Below are 19,210 nucleotides of genomic sequence, written 5' to 3' on the forward strand. Positions count from 1 at the left end.
TACATTTTGAAAAAACTAATTTGTCAGAAATATTTTTTACAATGATTAAAGAAAGCACTTGTTTTATACCACTTGAGTTTTATTAAAGACTACATGTTTCATTGTTATCATCATTATTATCATTGTTATTATACAGAACTGAATGATGGCAGTTTAACTTCAAAAACATGTAGTCTTTAATAAAACTCAAGTGGTATAAAACAAGTGTTTTCTTTAATCATTGTAACATGTCTTACCACAAAGTTAACGCCGAAACAATAAAGAAGATATATTTTTTATATTTTATTAATTATATGTTCGTATAATTATATGTTCGTATAATATCTTTAGGCATGGCCCGTGTTGAGCTTAAATACATGTTTATACAATACAGGGTTTACAATAAAGGGTTTAATAATTATAAATAAATCAAAATTCAACCCTAATCCTCACCAAATGGTGAATAGCCCCGTAAATGTCCATATTCTTCTTCATATTTATTGAGATGTCAAAAAAAAAATAATTTTCACATAATGATACCAAATCAATAAATAATATGAATAACCCTTATTTTTTTATGAATCTGTCATGCTTTCTGTATTACTATCTATAAAATTAATTATTTGAAACCATTTCACTCCTGTCTAAATTTCCGAAGTCTTAAATTCCTCGCAAATAAAGGAAACCAAACATAAAAACCTTCCAACTATCTGACATAAAGTAAGTAACAAACCAGTATTGGATTCTAATAAAACGAAGAACCATAAAATCTGTTCTTGCTTCCAGTACGACTTAAAAAGTCTAGCAGAACAAGAGTAACCCATCCTTTCTCGGTAATTAGGCTTTTGTTAATGTATAAAACCACAATAATAAAGATTAAATTGAATAGAAAATATCGCTTTCTCGATTCCGTTTCTTTCGTTCTGCCTCCTTAAAAAAGATTGTTACTTTTTATAGCTTTGATTTTGAGTGTCTCAAATCAAACTTTCTGTTCAATTTCATAAATTAAATGTTTTCAATCAATTTCATAAATTGATTCGGTAGTCACTTTGTGGTAAAATCTATCCATTTTTAATAAGTGTTTTACTTAGTAAATACCGGCTTCTCTGCACCGAATTATTATCTCTCTAAAACATTAAACCACATTTCCAATTTTAACAAAAAAAAATCACCTAGTTTCAAAATTAAAAACAGTTACGAATTAGTAGACAAATTGAAAGAAATAGAACTTTTAGACAATTCGAATGGTATTAACTAAGTAAAACATTAATTAAAAATGTTTGATTCGAATAAGATTGGAGTTTTAATATGTTTTTTTTTTAGATGAAAAAGAATATGGATGCCTGAATTACAGGGCTTATGTCCTGCAATAGGCTGGTTAAGTGATCACTTTACACACGTGCAACATTCACCATGCTACCCATGATTGACAACCATACAATTCAAATTTTTGGAACGAAATATATCAATAATCTCATGACTTCAAATAAGTGATCATTTTACAAAAATACCTAGTTAAAAATCTCTAAAATGGAAAAACCCAGATTTGTGAACAAGTATTTGGACACACACAAAATGGGGTCAATAAAAATAACTGATCAAATTATAAGCTGCATGAAAAATTTTAAAATCATGTTTGTAGGCTATTTTTAGCATATCCCAGAATTTAAAAAATAATCTAGGTTTCGGATCTTGGATACATCCAAATAGAAGGGTTCTCTACTTGATAAAGGCTTTCTCGATCCAACATAGATGGCTGTTGTGAACTCATGTGTTCAGTAAAACCTCAATATAAAGACCTCTGTTTAACGAACTTCGGATATAATGGACAAAAAGTCAGGTTATTTAAATTGTTTATTTCTATCTAAATAAAGTCTTCATATTTTCAAAAACTAAAAAATTATAATTAAAATGAATCTTTGTGTTAAACAACGTTACAATAACAATGTTACATTGAAATTATAAAATGGAAAATTGCAATGTTAGTGCTTCAAATATAAATTATATAAATAAAATATTTTAACGGAAATCTCCTTCCCTCAATTATACAGTTATATAATGGTTTTACTGTACTGTGTCATGAGATTAATGATATATCTAGAATATCCAAAAATATGAGCATTGTAGTTGAATTCAATTAATTTACGGAGATATTTCGTACGTGTAATTAAAAACAAGGTAACGAATGAATTAAGAGAAAGGAAAACAATGCTCTCATATTGCGGTTCCAAGCGATTTTATGTAAATATTCCTCCCTTAGCAGGGGGTAGGAACCCCGCGGTCCCGGGCGGCCTATAATAATACAGAAAGTTGTTATAGCCCCGCGATGTTCATTATAAGATATTTATTTCGTTGCATTGCAGTACTTTCAGTAGGTAGTTAGATACTTTTCAGGCAGCCCGCAGAACGGTTTTGGTTATTCATGGCCTCGTTTTATGAGTGGTGAATATTACCCCGTTACGACTGCCGTGAAGATGTTCAACTTTTACTAAACTTTGTTAAAAATTAACACCAAAGTTTGGATTCCGTTGTTTTCCTTAATCATTTCAATTTTATAAATTGCAATTTTTTTTTTAATATATATTTTATGTATTGCTTTATAATATACGCATTTATTACAAATACAATATTCAACATTTTGAGTGTGTCCAAATACTTGTTCCCAAACTTGGATTATCTCCAATTATAGGAGTTTTTACATATTTTAAAGTCCATTGATTTCTCGTATTGAACTCCAAAAGTTCAGCACCCTAAATTAATTTTGACTGTACACATGGCGTATGACCTATCATAGGCGGGTTTAGTGATCACTTTACACACGTGAAACACTCACAATTCTACTTATAATTGACAACCATACTTACATGTGAAATGATCACTCAACCAGCCATTGATTATAAGCCTTGTGAATACCCAAACATTCATATTCTTCTTCATCTACGTTAAGATGTCAAAATGTAAAAATAGCTTCTCAGTAAAGAAACCTAGATTTATTAACAAGGATTTAGACACACTAAAAATAGTGTTAATAATTTAAATAGCTATTTTTAGAAGCTCTGAAGATTACAGCATCTTATTTTTTTTAAAAGCTTTTGGACAGAAATAGAGGGATGTTATTTTACATAAATTGTTTTCCAGATAATGAAATTACCTGATTTTAGAAGCTCAGAGAAGTACATTATCTCAAATTTCTCTAAATAAAGGTTTCTGTCTGTAATAAAGGGATGTTTTTTTACGTAACCTATTTTCCAAATAATTTAATCGTAATTTATAATGAATTCACGTCCCTTCCGGGTCACAAATCCGACGCGTGACGTGTGTGTCGTCTTTGATATTTTTTGCAGAATAAAAACGTAGTTCGGGCGATCCATCATGTATGAAAACCACGTGGCCCTTATTACCGGACCAATCACATTCCTTCTGATGTTACATACACGAGAAGAAAGGATTTGTATTCATACTACGGCGCGCAGTTGATATAGCTAGGACCTGACAGACTTCATATTTACGACTACTATGTGGAACCAAAACCTAACAAAGCCTGTGGTTGTCAAACTGTCAATCGCGTACTACAATCTGTGTTAAATTCAATAAATCGTGAAAAAAATTAAATTAATAAGTTAAATACAGGGTGGCTCAAAATGAATAACCTTATAAAAATGTTATAATTTTAGCAAATGACGTCGTACGTCAATCGTATTTGACATTTATGAACTAAACAGCTGTAGAATACTCTATTTTGTCTAGTTGATTATTTTACGATATTGATATTATTTATTAAATCGGATACTAGATTATTTATCCTACGGATGTTTTTCTAGATGTGAATAATTCAGCGTTTGATATAATACATATATATATATATATATATATATATATATATATATATATATATATATATATATATATATATATATATATATATATATATATATATATATATATATATATATATATATATATATATATATATATATATATATATATATATATATATATATATATATATATATATGCATATATATATATATATATATATATATATATATATATATATATATATATATATATATATATATATATATATATATATATATATCTTGCGTACAATGTTTTAGGACCACTGAATGAAATAGCGTAACGGAGGTAAAATGTATAATATACATACATATAGCGTGGTGTAATATCTTCCTAGTCATATTTTATCTCGGCATAAATGTTCATACACGGAACGCACAACGAGTTCAGAAGGTTTAGGTTCAGACGCTAAACCTTTGGGCCTACTTTGTAAGGGAAGATTTCACGACTCGAATCATAGGAATCGCCTTTTCTTCTACCCAAATCACCTACTCACTCATAAGCTTTGAAAATCCTGATACTGAAAATAACTTAAACCTTTGTTTTTTTCGGAACAACCCACGACCTCTGACCCGGGCTTGTCTGCAGGTAGGAAAGATTGAATAGGGAAAAATGGAAATGAAATCTTCATCATTCAATCGTTCGTAGATCCAAAACGTCAAATATTCAGAGCACAAAAAATGATTTTGTAGAATATTTTGCTAAGTTCATTGAAAACACACATATAGAAAAACAACTAAAATACACATATACTCTTTTTTTCAAATTTGATAATAATGAAATTTGTGGTAACAAAGTTTGTGTGTGAAGTGTTATTATTACATTTTGGCATCTCAACAAAGATAAGGAAAAAATTGAAGAAAAATGGTATTGACAGAGCTAAGACTCATTATAGGCTAATCAGACTTCCATTTTTTTTCATCTAGTTGAAATGTCAATATATAAAAAAAAAATAACTCCTAAATGGAAAAAAACTAAATTTTTAACAAGGATTTGGACACACCGAAAATGTTCTTTTATCGTCATGTTTGAAACAATGTTTACATTCTAAAAACTGAGAGAAAGAAAATTTCGGAAAAAATCTGTAATTTGTTCGTCATTACTTGTATACCAGTTTAGGGTGATTTTTTTTAAATTAATGTTTTACCACGAATAGTAGTATTTACTTAGTAAAACATCAATTCAAAGTGGAAAGACTTTACCACAAAGTGACTGCCGAATCAATTAATGAAATGATATTTTTTCTTTATTTAAAGCTGTCCTACCGCATTCCCAGATCTGATACAGAAGCATCTAGGCTTCCTGACATAAATTCTCTTGCAAAGCATTTTTTGTTTTTGTTTTATTAAATAAAATTCGAAATTTATAGAAAATGTGAAACAAAATTGTATCCCGATTTTACTGTGAATTAACATGTGATTTCCAGGGTGATATTTAAAATAATATGATGTTGAAAATTACTAACTTCATTCTTTTATTCAGACCCCACTAGAAATTGAGCCTAGGACCTCTCAGGTGATAGCCAAGTGAACAAACCACTACATTATTACCCTATATTAAAATTAAGCTTTGTACAAAATAAGTTTTTTTTTGCCTTTAAAAGCCTTCCTTTGAAAGACGTTTTACTCCGTTTCAATTCCCTAGCTACGCCGAGAACTGTGAGGGAATTATTGATATACGAGTACGTACATAATATATATTTGTACTCGACAAATATTTTTTGTAAATTACTTACTGTTGAGTTAGTCTGCATAATTTAAGTACCGTAAAAGCTGCTTAGTACTGATTTCTGCAAAAAGGTTAGAAATATTTCATGTAAAATTACGTTTGATGTCTCTCGAACCTTCCATGTAATCTCCAAGATGGTAAAAGTTGGTAAGAATTTCTTCGCAAGCAAAACTTTTGCAACAATTTTTTCATATTTTTATTTTTAAGGGCGTATTTTGTGCGAGAATTTGGGAATGGATATTCGCAACTTCATTGATCCGTGATAAACAAATAGAAGTACGAAGATTTGAAAAAAAATCAGAGGAGAATTGAGAAATTCCATCCAAAGATTTTTTCGAGCTTTTGTCAATTCTTATGGACGGAATAATTTTTATATAAAAACCCTCATAAATGTTTGATGTTATGAATGGTTAGAATTGGTGAATGTTAGACGTGTGTAAAGTGATCACTTTAACAACCAACCAACCAGCCTATGTGACGGGGACTATTAAACAAGCCCCATAAACTATGTTGAGATGTCAAAAAATATAGTAGATTATAATATGAATGACTTTTTACATTATAAACATATTTTATACATCTCATCATAGATAAAGAAGACTATGAAAGTCTGGGCATTTACAGGGCTTACGACCGTCTTACGCTTGGTTAAGTGATAGTTAAGTGTAATGTTCACACGTGTAACATTTACCAATTCTACTTATGATTGACAACCACACTACTCAAATTTTCGAAACTTCTTAAACCAGCCTATGACGGCCGTAAGCCCTGTAAATGCCCAGACTTTCAGATTCCATATTCTTCTTCATCTATGTTGAGATAGCGAAAAAATATGCAACCAATAACTCCTAATACGAGATTAAACAGATTTGTATTTAGACACACTCAAAATGTTGTTTTAAAAATATGTATTTATTTTTGCTTTTATAAAACTTATTAGAAATGTATTTATCAATACTACACCTCCAAAGAGATAGATTGATAGCTGGGAATCGACATCGCAGGAGGCTTATCCATCTTAAGAACAGGCCATAAGGCCTACACCAAGAAGATGAAGAAGAAGAAGAAGAATTTAAAAGGAAACGATATCAAAATAAAATTAAAATTATTATTCACATATATATCGTAGTCGTCCAGGAGAAAGTGACCAACTACCAAAACGTAAAATGTTCAGGAGGGAGATTTAAGTCATTTTTACTTGGCAAGAAAATAAACACTAATGCAGTTAGTCATTTTTAACAAGTCAACTATTATACTTTTTTAAAGTTTAAAATAATTTGGGATTTTTTCAAGGCAATATTAAGCTAGTAAGATATCAAATAGTCACTTTCTCCTGTGTGACTACGATATGTATATACAAAGGTACATATACACCTACATTCGTCTAAATTTGTATTTTTGGAAAATAATTTCGAGATTTTACCTTTTTTTCTGGCGGTACATATTGTGTGAATAAAGAAAGTGTGTGTATATTGTAACAAATGTAGCGGAAATTTGTCGAACCGAATAGCAGCTAACTGCCTACCACAGTATATGGACGCGGAAGTTAACCAGAACACGAGAATATTCAGTCAGCCAAAAGTCGCGGATATCATTATACACATTACGCCAGTACGTTATTTCTACACGATGTCATGAAAAATAAGGCATTTTTTCATTTTTTATAAAACAACAGAATACCAAAAAAAAAACAAAATTCAAATTTTTTAGTGTGTCTAAACCGTTAAAAAATTTTGGTTTGGGCTAACTTAGAAGTTATTTATGTATTGATATCTCAACATAGATGAAAAAGAATATAGAAATCTGTTAATTAACAAGACCTTTTTTAATCTAGTTTAAGTGATCACTTTATACGCGTGTAAGATTTATCATTCTATTCATTGTTGACATAGTTGACAACCACACGGACCATATGGAATTTCGAAATTTGTATGTATTTTTCAACTCACAATTCCTTTCCAAAATACATGAATAAATTAAAAAACATTTAAAAAAAAAAAACAATTTAACCATCATTTCGCTTTCCCGCAGGGGTAGGCAGAAAAAAAGAACGCCACATAAATCTGTCTTTGCAAAAAATCTTCGTCTCTTCCACATTTATCCATCTCATCATCATACACATCGATTATTCAAAATCCTGATATCGACAATTTTAAAGTATTTGACATGCTTAATCATTGCAAATTTTCCTCTGCTTCTATTTCTAACTACATTTGCCTCATCAACTTGTTTAACCGCTCTTTCCTCACTCATTCGTTCCACATGCGCAAACCATCCTTTCACACCTATTTTTTAATTTTATTGATAGTGCTAATCTCAGCCTAACATCCTTATCTCATTTAAACATTCAAACATCTATAAAATATCTTACAGCCACACATTCGTCTGAGCGATTGCATTTTGACGGTATTCAGTCTATTCAACCTGACCACTTGACAAGTACTTGAAGCACCTGATCATGTAAAGTTTTCCTCAGTCTTCCTCTACTTCTATTACTTACCACATTCGCCTGATATTTTTTTTTATTTGTATCTTGAAAACAAATATTTCCCGCTCGGAGTTATTACACACCCTGTATATTCGCGGAGCTAGTAGCCAAACGATTTCCGTTCAGCTAAAATGTTCCGCCGTTCCAGCATTGGACAATATCACCACTGATTTTATACACAGTTTGTGTGTTGGTGACTTCATTCGGTTTCCGTAACAACTTGTCGTTTACCATTCGCTAGCACTACAAGAGCATCCCAGTAATTAGAACGGATCTCCCGAGAATTCAACTCAAATAGCAAGTCTCAAAACATAAAAACACCAGTCTGCTTATAAACTTTTCCGAATCGACCGAACGCTTGAAAGCCGCATCACGTACCGCCCTCGGGGACCCTACTGAATAGGAATTAGATAGTTGAATACAAGTTTATAATTAAAAAAATAAATTACTCTCCGCGAATGGGCCGGCATTCAAAAGTCTTTTAGGGTTTGTAACTTTGCTATAAGATGATATTAAACCATTTGGTAGGAACGTTTGGTACTGATCCTGTGATATATCGCAAACTTTGAGTCAAAAGCTCATGGTTTATATGACATTTTCATCACGGACCGCCTACCTGCTTACAACTTTATACTTTTTCCACATATATATTATTTATTTTTTAGTATGTCCAAATACTTGTTCATAAATCGAGATTATCTCTGCTTAGGAGTTATTTTATAAAATTTAAGTTCTTTACTGACATTTCTTGGTGGAACTGCATTTTATAAAATAAAATAACAACCACATATTTTTTTCAACATAAATTTCATTCGACCAGCAACTGAGTTTCGTCGTAACTGACATCATCAGAGTGGTGATGATGTCGATTATGACGAAACCCGGTTGCTGGTCAAATAAAATTATATATAAATATATATAAATATATATATATATATATATATATATATATATATATATATATATATATATATATATATATATATATATATATATATATATATATATATATATATATATATATATATATACATATATATATATATATATATATATATATATATATATATATATATATATATATATATATATATATATATATATATATATATATATTTATATATTTATATAAATATATATCTATAAATATATATATAAATATATATATATATATATATATATATATATATATATATATATATATATATATATATATATATATATATATATATATATATATATATATATATATATATATATATATATATATTTATATATATATATATATATATATATATATATATATATATATATATATATATATATAAATATATATATATGTATATATATTTATATTTATATATATATATAAATATACAATATATATATATATATATATATATATATATATATATATATATATATATATATATATATATATATATATATATATATATATATATAAATATATATATATACATATGATATGAATAAATAAATGTTTAAAATCCGATATTTATTTAGATTTAAAACCAGTAAAAAAGCTTGTTTTTAAATAACACACTTAAACTTGATTTAAAGGTAAAAAAAATATGAACAAAGACCTTCGCTCTACTCTAAGGTTTTTTAAGTTCCGGTTGGAAAAACCATTTTGCCCTTTGTAAAAAGGTTTCAGTAGGAAAGGCGTTCCGCCGTTGGTAGTACGAAGTACTATTGCCATCAAAGGTTTTTGTAGGTCAAGAAGTGTCCTTTCACACGCGAACAAAGTTTTTTAGGTCTAACAATATTATTATAGTACTTTGAGTCTACGATATTCCTCTTTCCATGGCATCGCGAATGTGATTTTAATGATAAAAATACAATGTAATGTCCGTTCTTTAAACTAAACTAAAAAAATACAAACAGTAAACGGTAAAAACGTAATAACTTGGTAATAACGAAAGAGTTTCTGCTCAATAAAAAGCTTCTTTCATTTCACCAATAGATGTTTCTAGAGAAATTGTAGTGATATATTATTTCGAGAAATAAAAATACTTTGTGTTCTGATCCACTCACATTTTTACTAATCAACTAGTTTCGGCAACAACCTGTTGCCCTCTACAGGGTTTATTTATTACTAGTAATAAATAAACAATGAAGAGGGCAACAGGTTGTTGCCGAAACTAGTTGGTTAATAAAAATGTGAGTGGATCAGAACACAAAGTATTTGTATTTCTCGAAATAATATATCAATATGATCCACAAAGTTAATGCTTTCAATATTCAAAACACAAATTGAAGTGATTTAAGCACAATGTTTTGAAATTGGATCATATACATATATAAAACTTCTAAGAAGTTGAGAAGTGTGATTGTCAATCATGGGTAGAATTGGTGAATGTTACATGTGTGTAAATTGATTACTTTAACCAACCTTGGACGGTTGTAAGCCCCATAAATGCCCAGACTTCCATGTTCGTCTTCATCTATGTTGAGATGTAAAAAAAAAAGAAAATAACGTGGAGATTTTTCATATACGGAAGGCACTTAAAAATAATATTACTTTAATTTTTTTATTGATAATGCTTATTTCAACCTTGCATTGTTTACTTATTTTCCCATTAAGACATCTATCGTCAATCAATTTGCTGGACAGTTATCTGAGTGATGGCTTTTCAATTATATTTAATCTATACCAATCATTTTCTCCTTCACTATTCACTCCTATATATTTCCGTGCGCCACTTACTCCAGCATCGATTCTCCTTTTTATATTTTTAACTTTTTTTTTTAAGTAATAAGTTAGTAATATTTTTATCAACCCTTCACAAAAATCAAGGAAATCATCTACCTGCTCCAAAATTTCCCCTTTATCAATATTTCTCACCCAGATCTACATTAATCTATTTCAAAAACCTTGACTTTAAATTCGTCGACATTCGTCAGTTTATCGCATTCCTTAGGTTATTACAAATGAATATTACTAGGCAGAGACAAATCTATAATGCCCTTGCCAGACAACTCGGGTATTCACACGATAACGGCTACGTTGTTGCCACCACTGTGTCACCAACATATCCATAATTCTTACAGTCAACAACACCTACTTTAGATAGGTTTCTTCTACTTATTTTTATCCTACACATGTTATTATTTCAAATTAATCAGTTTTCTGTTAATCTTTCTTAAATAAACCATTTTGTCTCAATGAAATAACTCTTTGACTGGAATTGATTTAACGTCATGGGTATTAGAAACCTCTAAATATTACATTGTGTATTTACCCTAAAAGCCATGATCTACTCGACGAGAAATTTGAAGATTTATAGCGTATTCTTGGAATAATTTTAAGAGCTTATAATAATCCAATAAACGGTCCCTTCCAGTATCGACACGCTTTAAATTTTATGATAGATGGTGTTTCTATTAAACCTCCGCGCGCCTTTATGACTTTGTAAATAATAAAATACAGGATGCCATACATCTATCTTCCTGGTAAGGTCTCTTGGAGGGTTGAAAGGACTCTGGGGGAATAAGGCTGTATACAGGCATGTGTAGGGATAGAAAGCTCGCCATATTGCCATCCCTTCCGAAGCTTCAAGCCCTAGTCACTTGTTTGATTGATCGTCGTCTTACGCAGGAGTCAATTCCCTAACTTCTTCTAAAACAGCTCGTTATATTATATCCAGTTAGCTTTGAGTGCGGGCATGATTTTTTTTCTTAGATTTATATTTTTATAGATGTCTCAACCTTATATTAAAACATTTTTTTATTAAAGGTATAGATTGCCTGGTTAGCGTCATATTTTTTTTCAGGGTGAAGAGTCAATGTTGCCTAAAGATTTATTTAAAAATATTTTTTCCGCCAAAGCAAGCCAGTATTGGTAATAATTTGGACTGTGATCAACAAAATAGTTATTCAGTTTTGTAAAACATAAATTATAATCCTAAAATATGAAAATTTGAAGTGGCTGTCAAAAATCTAAGGCATAAGTGTTCGAGAAATTTATAAATATATCGAAAAGTAAGGCACTTTTACTGAGGTCATATTTCCAATTTATTTTTTGACATCTCAACAAAGATGAAGAAGAATATAAAAGTCGAATCATCTACGGGGCTGACGACCGTCATAGGCTGGTGTAAGATCACTTTTTAGATGTCAAAAAATTATATGAAAAAAAACTTCTACATATAATTGGAGATAATCCAAATTTGTGAACAAGTATTTGTACACACTCAAAATGTTATATATACATACATATATGATAAAAACATATATTTTCACATATCGCTCACTCCTTTCAAGAACGTCATAAATCAAAATACTTGATTTTTCAGGAGAACGTTTTTAAAGTTTAAAAATATAATAAAATGTATTGAAAATAAATATCAAGCCACTTACTGAACTTTTTACTGTGCAACATATCTTATTTGGTAAAACCTGAAGGCTTTTTCTCAATTTGAAAAATATTTAGTATATTTAACAAAATAATTAAACAAACCTTTTCTTCGAAATGCAAAAACAACACTTTCTCCCCTGTAACGAGTAAATATTTAGTTAAAAATATGCCTTTTTTGCTGGGATATAGTACATTTTCTGGGCATTCTGAAAACATACATAACTGAAAATTGACGATTTATGATTTATGACGTTTTTGAAAATAGTGAGCGATATGTGTAGCGTAATTGTTATGATAAAAATGATCAAAACACGAAAATTTATATTTAGACCTAATCTTCATTAGTCATCTACTGGTTAATATATAATGAAAATGAATATTTGATGTTAATATACATTAATACTTCTAACATTAGACTCCAATTATGATGATTAAAATGGCAAACCACAAAGTGTCTGCTAAAACATCGTGGTTTTATGAGGTATTATCATAACTAAAACTTCTATAAATTAATATCAAAGTCGAAGGAACCCTTGTAGATTTTTTTTTTATTTTTTTTTAAATTTGCTACAAGTTTTGACTCTGAGAAGGGTTTTTGCATTCTGTGGTAAGAGTCAAGTATTAAATAATAGGGTGGATTGTTTCCATAAAATACATGATATGAAAAGCGGCTTTTGTTCAATTAATGAAGATATTCATTTACAAAATTTTGAGATGTGTGTGATTATAACCCAGGATTCGGACCTCACATACTAATATAAGAGTTTCTGCTTAGTAAAAAGCTTCTTTACATCTCATCAATAGATGTTTCTAGTGAAGTTCTAGTGATTCAAGAACAAGGTTTCTAAATTGGTTCATATATATAGAACTTCCAAGAATTTGAGTAGTGTGGTTGTCAATAATGGGTAGAATTCGTGAATATTACACGTGTGTAAAGTGACCAGTTAAACCAGCCTATGACGGTCGTCAGCTACGTAAATGCCCAAACTTTTATATTCTTCTTCATCTTTGATGAGATGTCAAAAAATAAGATATTCATAGTTTGGTTGATATTTCCATGTATGCTTATTTTTTCAAATTTATGAAACATGCCAAAATTCATATCGTGTGTTTTGGCACGATAATGAATTTATGATACTACAGATTTTTTCATAACTTGGATCATATATGCAAAACTTGAGTAGTGTGGTTGTCAATCATAGGTAGAATGGTGAATGTTACACGTGTGTTAGGTGATCACTTAAACAGCCGATAAAAAGTCGCAAGCCTGTAAATAATCAGACTTCTAAAGATTTATAAAATGTGTAAATAAGTATCTGCGAAAAACATTCAAGAAAAAATTCTTTATAAATTTTCATCTCATATTATTTTTTGACATCTCATCAAAGATGCAGAAGAATATGGATGTCTGGGCATTACGGCATACGGGGCTGACGACCGTTATAGGCTGGTTTAAGTTATCGCTTTACACGGGTGTAACATTCACCAATTCTACCCATTATTGACAACCACACCACTTAAATTCTTGGAAGTTCTTCGTATTCTTCTTCATCTTTGATGAGATGTCAAAAAATAATATGTATAAATAAAACACTATTCAGATATATTATTATTTTATAAAATGAGGTTCTATCAATTAATGTTTAAAAAAAATATGGATTTTCTTCATCATATTTGTATATACGAATACAACATTCAACATTCGTCTCATTTAAAAACTTTGGTAATATTTCGTTCAATTTACACGTATTATCTGCATTATTTTTAGTCGTGTTTCATATATGATCCAATTTTGACAATAGCTAACATCAATAGCTAATTTACCCATACAAGCTCGATCCACTCAGCTAACGGGTAGTTGTTTCAACAAAGTTACACGCATAAAGGCTTCCACTTTGCATAATTTATACATAGTGTCGCGCAGGTACGATCGAAAGTCAGCCTGTATCACATGTGAAACATCGTAGTGTTTTTAATCTGCGCAAAAAGTGAGCGTTATTTACGACCCTTCCCGAATGGCCTTAAGATGAAAAGTTCGTCGAGGGGGCGATATGCTAGGGGTGGGGGCGGAAAGATGGAAGGGGATCCAACCGCGACCTCTTAAGGACAAAAGCAAATTTCAGGGAAATGTGATAAAGCGGGAATACAAATAATAATGACTGCGCCAAGTGCTTTTAATATAATATTTCACAAACCCTAGTGTAACAATAGGAGGCCATATGGCTCGAACAAACTGCTATCAATTTCTTGTCGTATCAAGAACGCCACGCGTATATATGGTTTTGCGGTTGATCGTGTGTTGACAGATACTTTGGGATTAACTGGAAGATGCCGCTTTCTAAATAACACATTTGACATTTCAACATAGATGAATATGTTACTACTACTACTATCATCACGCCATTTCCCCACAGGGGTAGGCAAAGAGGATGGAACACCCCACTCATCTGTCCTGGCATACACTCCTCGCTTCCTTCACATCCGTGCATCTAGTCATACATGCCCTCTGAAAACGCAGACTTTTGACACCACCAGATTTTAGGTTCTGATATTATTTCTAATCGTGCCAAGTCTTTTTCGGACGTCCTCGTTCTGTTCTCCCGCTCACATTGGCCAGATATACTGTCTTAGTTATTCTCTCGCTATCCGTTCGCTCTACATATCCATACCACCTTAAAAAACTCATATAACCTTTTCAATTATCCGTTGTTCAGGCTGAGGGCGTTTGTGCACCACATGGAATTTTACCATCCGGCAGTCCGGTTTTGAAAAATAAAAGCGACTACTACAGTTTATCGTGATCGAATTTACATGCAACGTGTTCACGCAACGATCAAGAGCACCGATCTCAAGAAAGATGGACCAAAGCACAAGCCAATCCAAGCCAATCATCGTTTTAAAACGCTAACTGACGTGCCGGTCGGTAAAATTCCGTATAATTCCGTGTAGTGCACAAACGCCCTTACATTCATTTCTAATAATATTTTGTTGTTAATTCTGTCATACAATGATATTCCACACATCTGTCTGAGGGAGCGCATTTCAACGCATTCCAAGGCACGCGTTAACTGTTTCAAGAAAGAATAAAAAAAATCCTTTCTTCATCGTTTGTGGACGATAATTTATTTTGAATAAAAAATGTTAAATTTGAATAAATAAAACAAAATGGTTGATATGCTTGCTTATCCTGAGATTGTCGGAGTTGAAGGAAGTATTTAATATTTTATTTGTTCAAAGTACCTTCACCCACATCTAAGGCAGATAAGTGGAATTCAATTAAAGTCATTGATTTATTAAATTAAGTTTTAAGCAATAATGCGGCGACATTAATGCCAAAAACTAGTTTCCTGAAATAAATTTTTCATTAAAAATATTTCTACACCAACTTTTTTATGACTCGTTATGGTCTTACAAGGTTACCCAAACCAGAGCTAATCCAAATGACTACAAAAAATATGTTGGAGGGGCCCTTACACTTAAACGTTTTATGTATGTAAATTTTAATTTGTCATTATGTGTATGATAAAAAATGGGATATTTTTAATATAAATTGTTATTCTACGAATTAAATTTTCTAACCAACTAAAACTAACTAACCTTTACACCACTTCGCAGCAGGGCTAGACAGAGAGCATAAAAAGTCAAACAATTTTTAATTCTTCCACATAATATGATGTAAATTAAGTGTAAATAAAAGTTTGTATTAGTTGTAATATACGCTTACTAAAGAAATAAAATAAATAATAAAAATAAAAATAAAATTCACACCGACTGTTCGACTTCTTTCAAATATTTGAAATACTTGATCATGGCAAGTTTTCCTCGATCCATTTCATAAATTTTGTTCAAGGAAAATTTGCGTTATTTGTGTTTTTAACATACAAAAAACGCGTCGTGGGCAGCACAAATTCAAGCCATGTAGAGGTGAGGTTAATAGCATAAATTTGAAAGCTTTAAAGTGCTTTAATCTTGTAAACAAACATTTTTCTCATTACCTAAACTCAGATTTTGTGGCGACTAATTTGGAGATAAGCCTCGCTAGCTGCACTGCTCGCTTTGCGCATCACGTGCGCGACGCCTCGCGCCGTCTCGGCGTCGCGGCGCAGCGCTACCGCGTCGCGCCGCCGCTTGCGGCCGCAAGGAGATTTATCGTGACGGGGTAAGATTAACGCTGTTTGATTAATTCCTCACAGCAGGATGTAAAAAGCTATTCTGTTTGGGTGAAGGTTGAGGCTCTGTACGCGTAACATGGGAATAACATAACGAAGGTCGCGAACGACAATCGAGCTTCCAAGGCGATTCTAATCAACACTTTCAATTACATTAATTTAAAATAATGTTAGAAAAACAAAAAAAACATGTAATCAAATTATTGTGCCATATTTTTATTGCGGTTTGACGAAAATATATTTGTACAAAAAATTCCGCCTCAATAGAGTAATGGTCAGCACGTTCGGCTACCGTTCTGGAGTTCCCCAGTTCGATTCCCGGGGGGGTCAAATAAATATTTAAGTGATTTTTTTCACTGTAATATTTGTTTAATATTACCCTGGACTGGTACCTGAAGCGGAGGGCTAATCACCTTTCCTTCATGTGATAACGATCAAGATAACACTGCGTTTATATGATGCAGAACCCTATGCACCATTGGTATGCGGATATGGGTCTCGAAGTTGAAGTTGACAAAAAAATTTGAAAGAGAGAAAGAAGACAAAGGAATCGTTGTTTTCTTTCCCCCTTTGTAATAATTTTATTGTAATGATCTGATGCTGGAATGATTATATCAAAATCGGAGGTCACGAATAAGTGTTTATAAAAGTGGTATTACACAAAGTGAACGATGAATGATATGAATGATATGAGTATTATATTACCATACCACAATGTTAATATTGCTTTTAATATACAAAATATATGAATTTCTCTGTTAAAATCGGTTTGGTGTGAGAAAATTTTCTTCTTCTAACCCTTATCCGTACCCAATGGTGCATAGGGCACTGCATCGTATTGACGCAGTGTTGTCTTGATCGTTACTTACATGAAGGCAAAGTGATCATTCTTGCGCTTCAGGGACCAGTCTAGGGTTAAATTGAATAAACATTAGAGTGAGAGAATCACTTATATTTATTTGGTCCCCCCCTGGAAATCGCTGGAAATAGTATTGAATAAAGATTAGAGTAAGAGAATCACTAATATTTATTTTCACCCCCCTGGGAATCGAACCTGGGACCTCCAGCACGGTAGCTAAACACGCTAACCATTACACCACGGAGGCGGGCTAGATCAGCTCTTTGATAATCTCAACATTGAACTCCAGTACTACCACATGTCTAGGATCCATCTGTGCTCCACATGAAGTTTCATGATGAGTTTGGAGCTCTTCACCAGCTTCTTCCTGAAGAAATTTCCTTTTTTTTCCTTTTTATTAAAAAAATCATCTGTAGAATTAATATAATTTCAATCTTTCATCTAAAAAACACGGTTTATCACTGGTATCTTCGAGTACCCAGGTTATTTTCAATATCTTGTAATACTTTCCGGGCACTTATAAGCCCTACAATTGATCCTAGATGAAGATTTAGGTCACCACTTTAAATTGTAAAGAAATATTGTATCCTACGGGAAAATACATTTCAATAAACTACGAAGGGTGGCTTTGGGGGGTGGATGAGGGCTGTTTGTCTCGTGAATGGTAACTTCGATAAATTGATTTATGGAATATCAGTCGAGTCCACGATTCCAATAAAACAAGGGATGTTTTACTATAATTGACTAGCACTTTGCAATAAGACAAAAGACAAATAGTTTTTTTTTTAACATAAATATACTAATACATTGAAATATTGGCAAAACCTTCCTCGAGTATTAAAAAAATTGTCAGATTTGTTTTCACATATCGCTCACTCCTTTCAAGAACGTCATAAATCAAAAAACTTGATTTTTCAGCAGAACGTTTTTAAAATTTAAAAATATAACACAATGTATTAAAAATAAATATCAAGCCACTTATTGAACTTTTTACTGTGCAACAGATCTTTTTAGGTAAAACCTGAAGGTTTTTTCTCAATTTGAAAAATATTTAGGAAGTATATGTATTTAAAAAAAATAATCAAACCATACCTTTTCTTAGAAATGCAAAAGAACATTTTCTGCCGTGTAGCGGGTAAATAATATTAAGTTAAAAATATGTCTCTTTTGCTGGGATAAAGTATATTTTCTGGCCATTCCGAAAACATGCACAACTGAATATTGAAGATTTTTGATTTATGACGTTCTTGAAAGGAGTGAGCGATATGGTAAAAATAAAACGCGCGTCCCGGTGTTGGGTAGTCACTACACAATAAAAAATTATCGATTTTAAATGGGAAAAATACGGACATTCATAGCTAATCCCCTTAATTAATTATAAATGATGTAAAAAATATAAAATTTTGATTTAATTGTTGAAAACATTAAAATACAATCTGACAACTCTCACGAAACAAGCGTAGGTTCGCTTTTGTCGGGAGCTGAAGAGCAACTGACCGCTACCTAGAGAACATTGAGCTTTGAGCCCTCACGCTTACACAGTGCATATATGCAAGATTGAGATGCGAACATAGTGTCGCGGTTCCCACACACTCTTCACGCGCTGTTTATATAGATAATACTTCTGATGTACCCGATAAATTCTGATTATTATTAATGTTATTTTTTAAATCAATGCGTAAATATGTTATGGAGGAATACCTAAAATCTTAGCCTTGTATTAATTATATTAATAGAGATATTATGGTTAT

At 31.2% G+C, this 19,210-nt stretch overlaps 1 protein-coding gene across 1 annotated transcript in view; it reads left to right on the top strand.

The window, feature by feature from the left end:
* Positions 1 to 15,596: 15,596 nt before the first annotated feature.
* The window catches only part of LOC148299745 (uncharacterized), a 40,804-nt gene continuing 37,190 nt past the window's right edge, over positions 15,597 to 19,210 (top strand). Inside the window, exons 1-2 of the mRNA XM_088275746.1 lie at positions 15,597 to 15,642; positions 16,437 to 16,590. Of these exons, the coding sequence (XP_088131872.1) occupies positions 15,597 to 15,642; positions 16,437 to 16,590 (200 nt within the window). The remainder of the gene's footprint in view (positions 15,643 to 16,436; positions 16,591 to 19,210) is intronic.

The sequence above is a fragment of the Brachycentrus maculatus genome, unplaced genomic scaffold, assembly GCF_059751285.1.
Source record: "Brachycentrus maculatus isolate JH-2025_06_01 unplaced genomic scaffold, ASM5975128v1 h1tg000974l, whole genome shotgun sequence".
Classification (NCBI taxonomy): domain Eukaryota; kingdom Metazoa; phylum Arthropoda; class Insecta; order Trichoptera; family Brachycentridae; genus Brachycentrus; species Brachycentrus maculatus.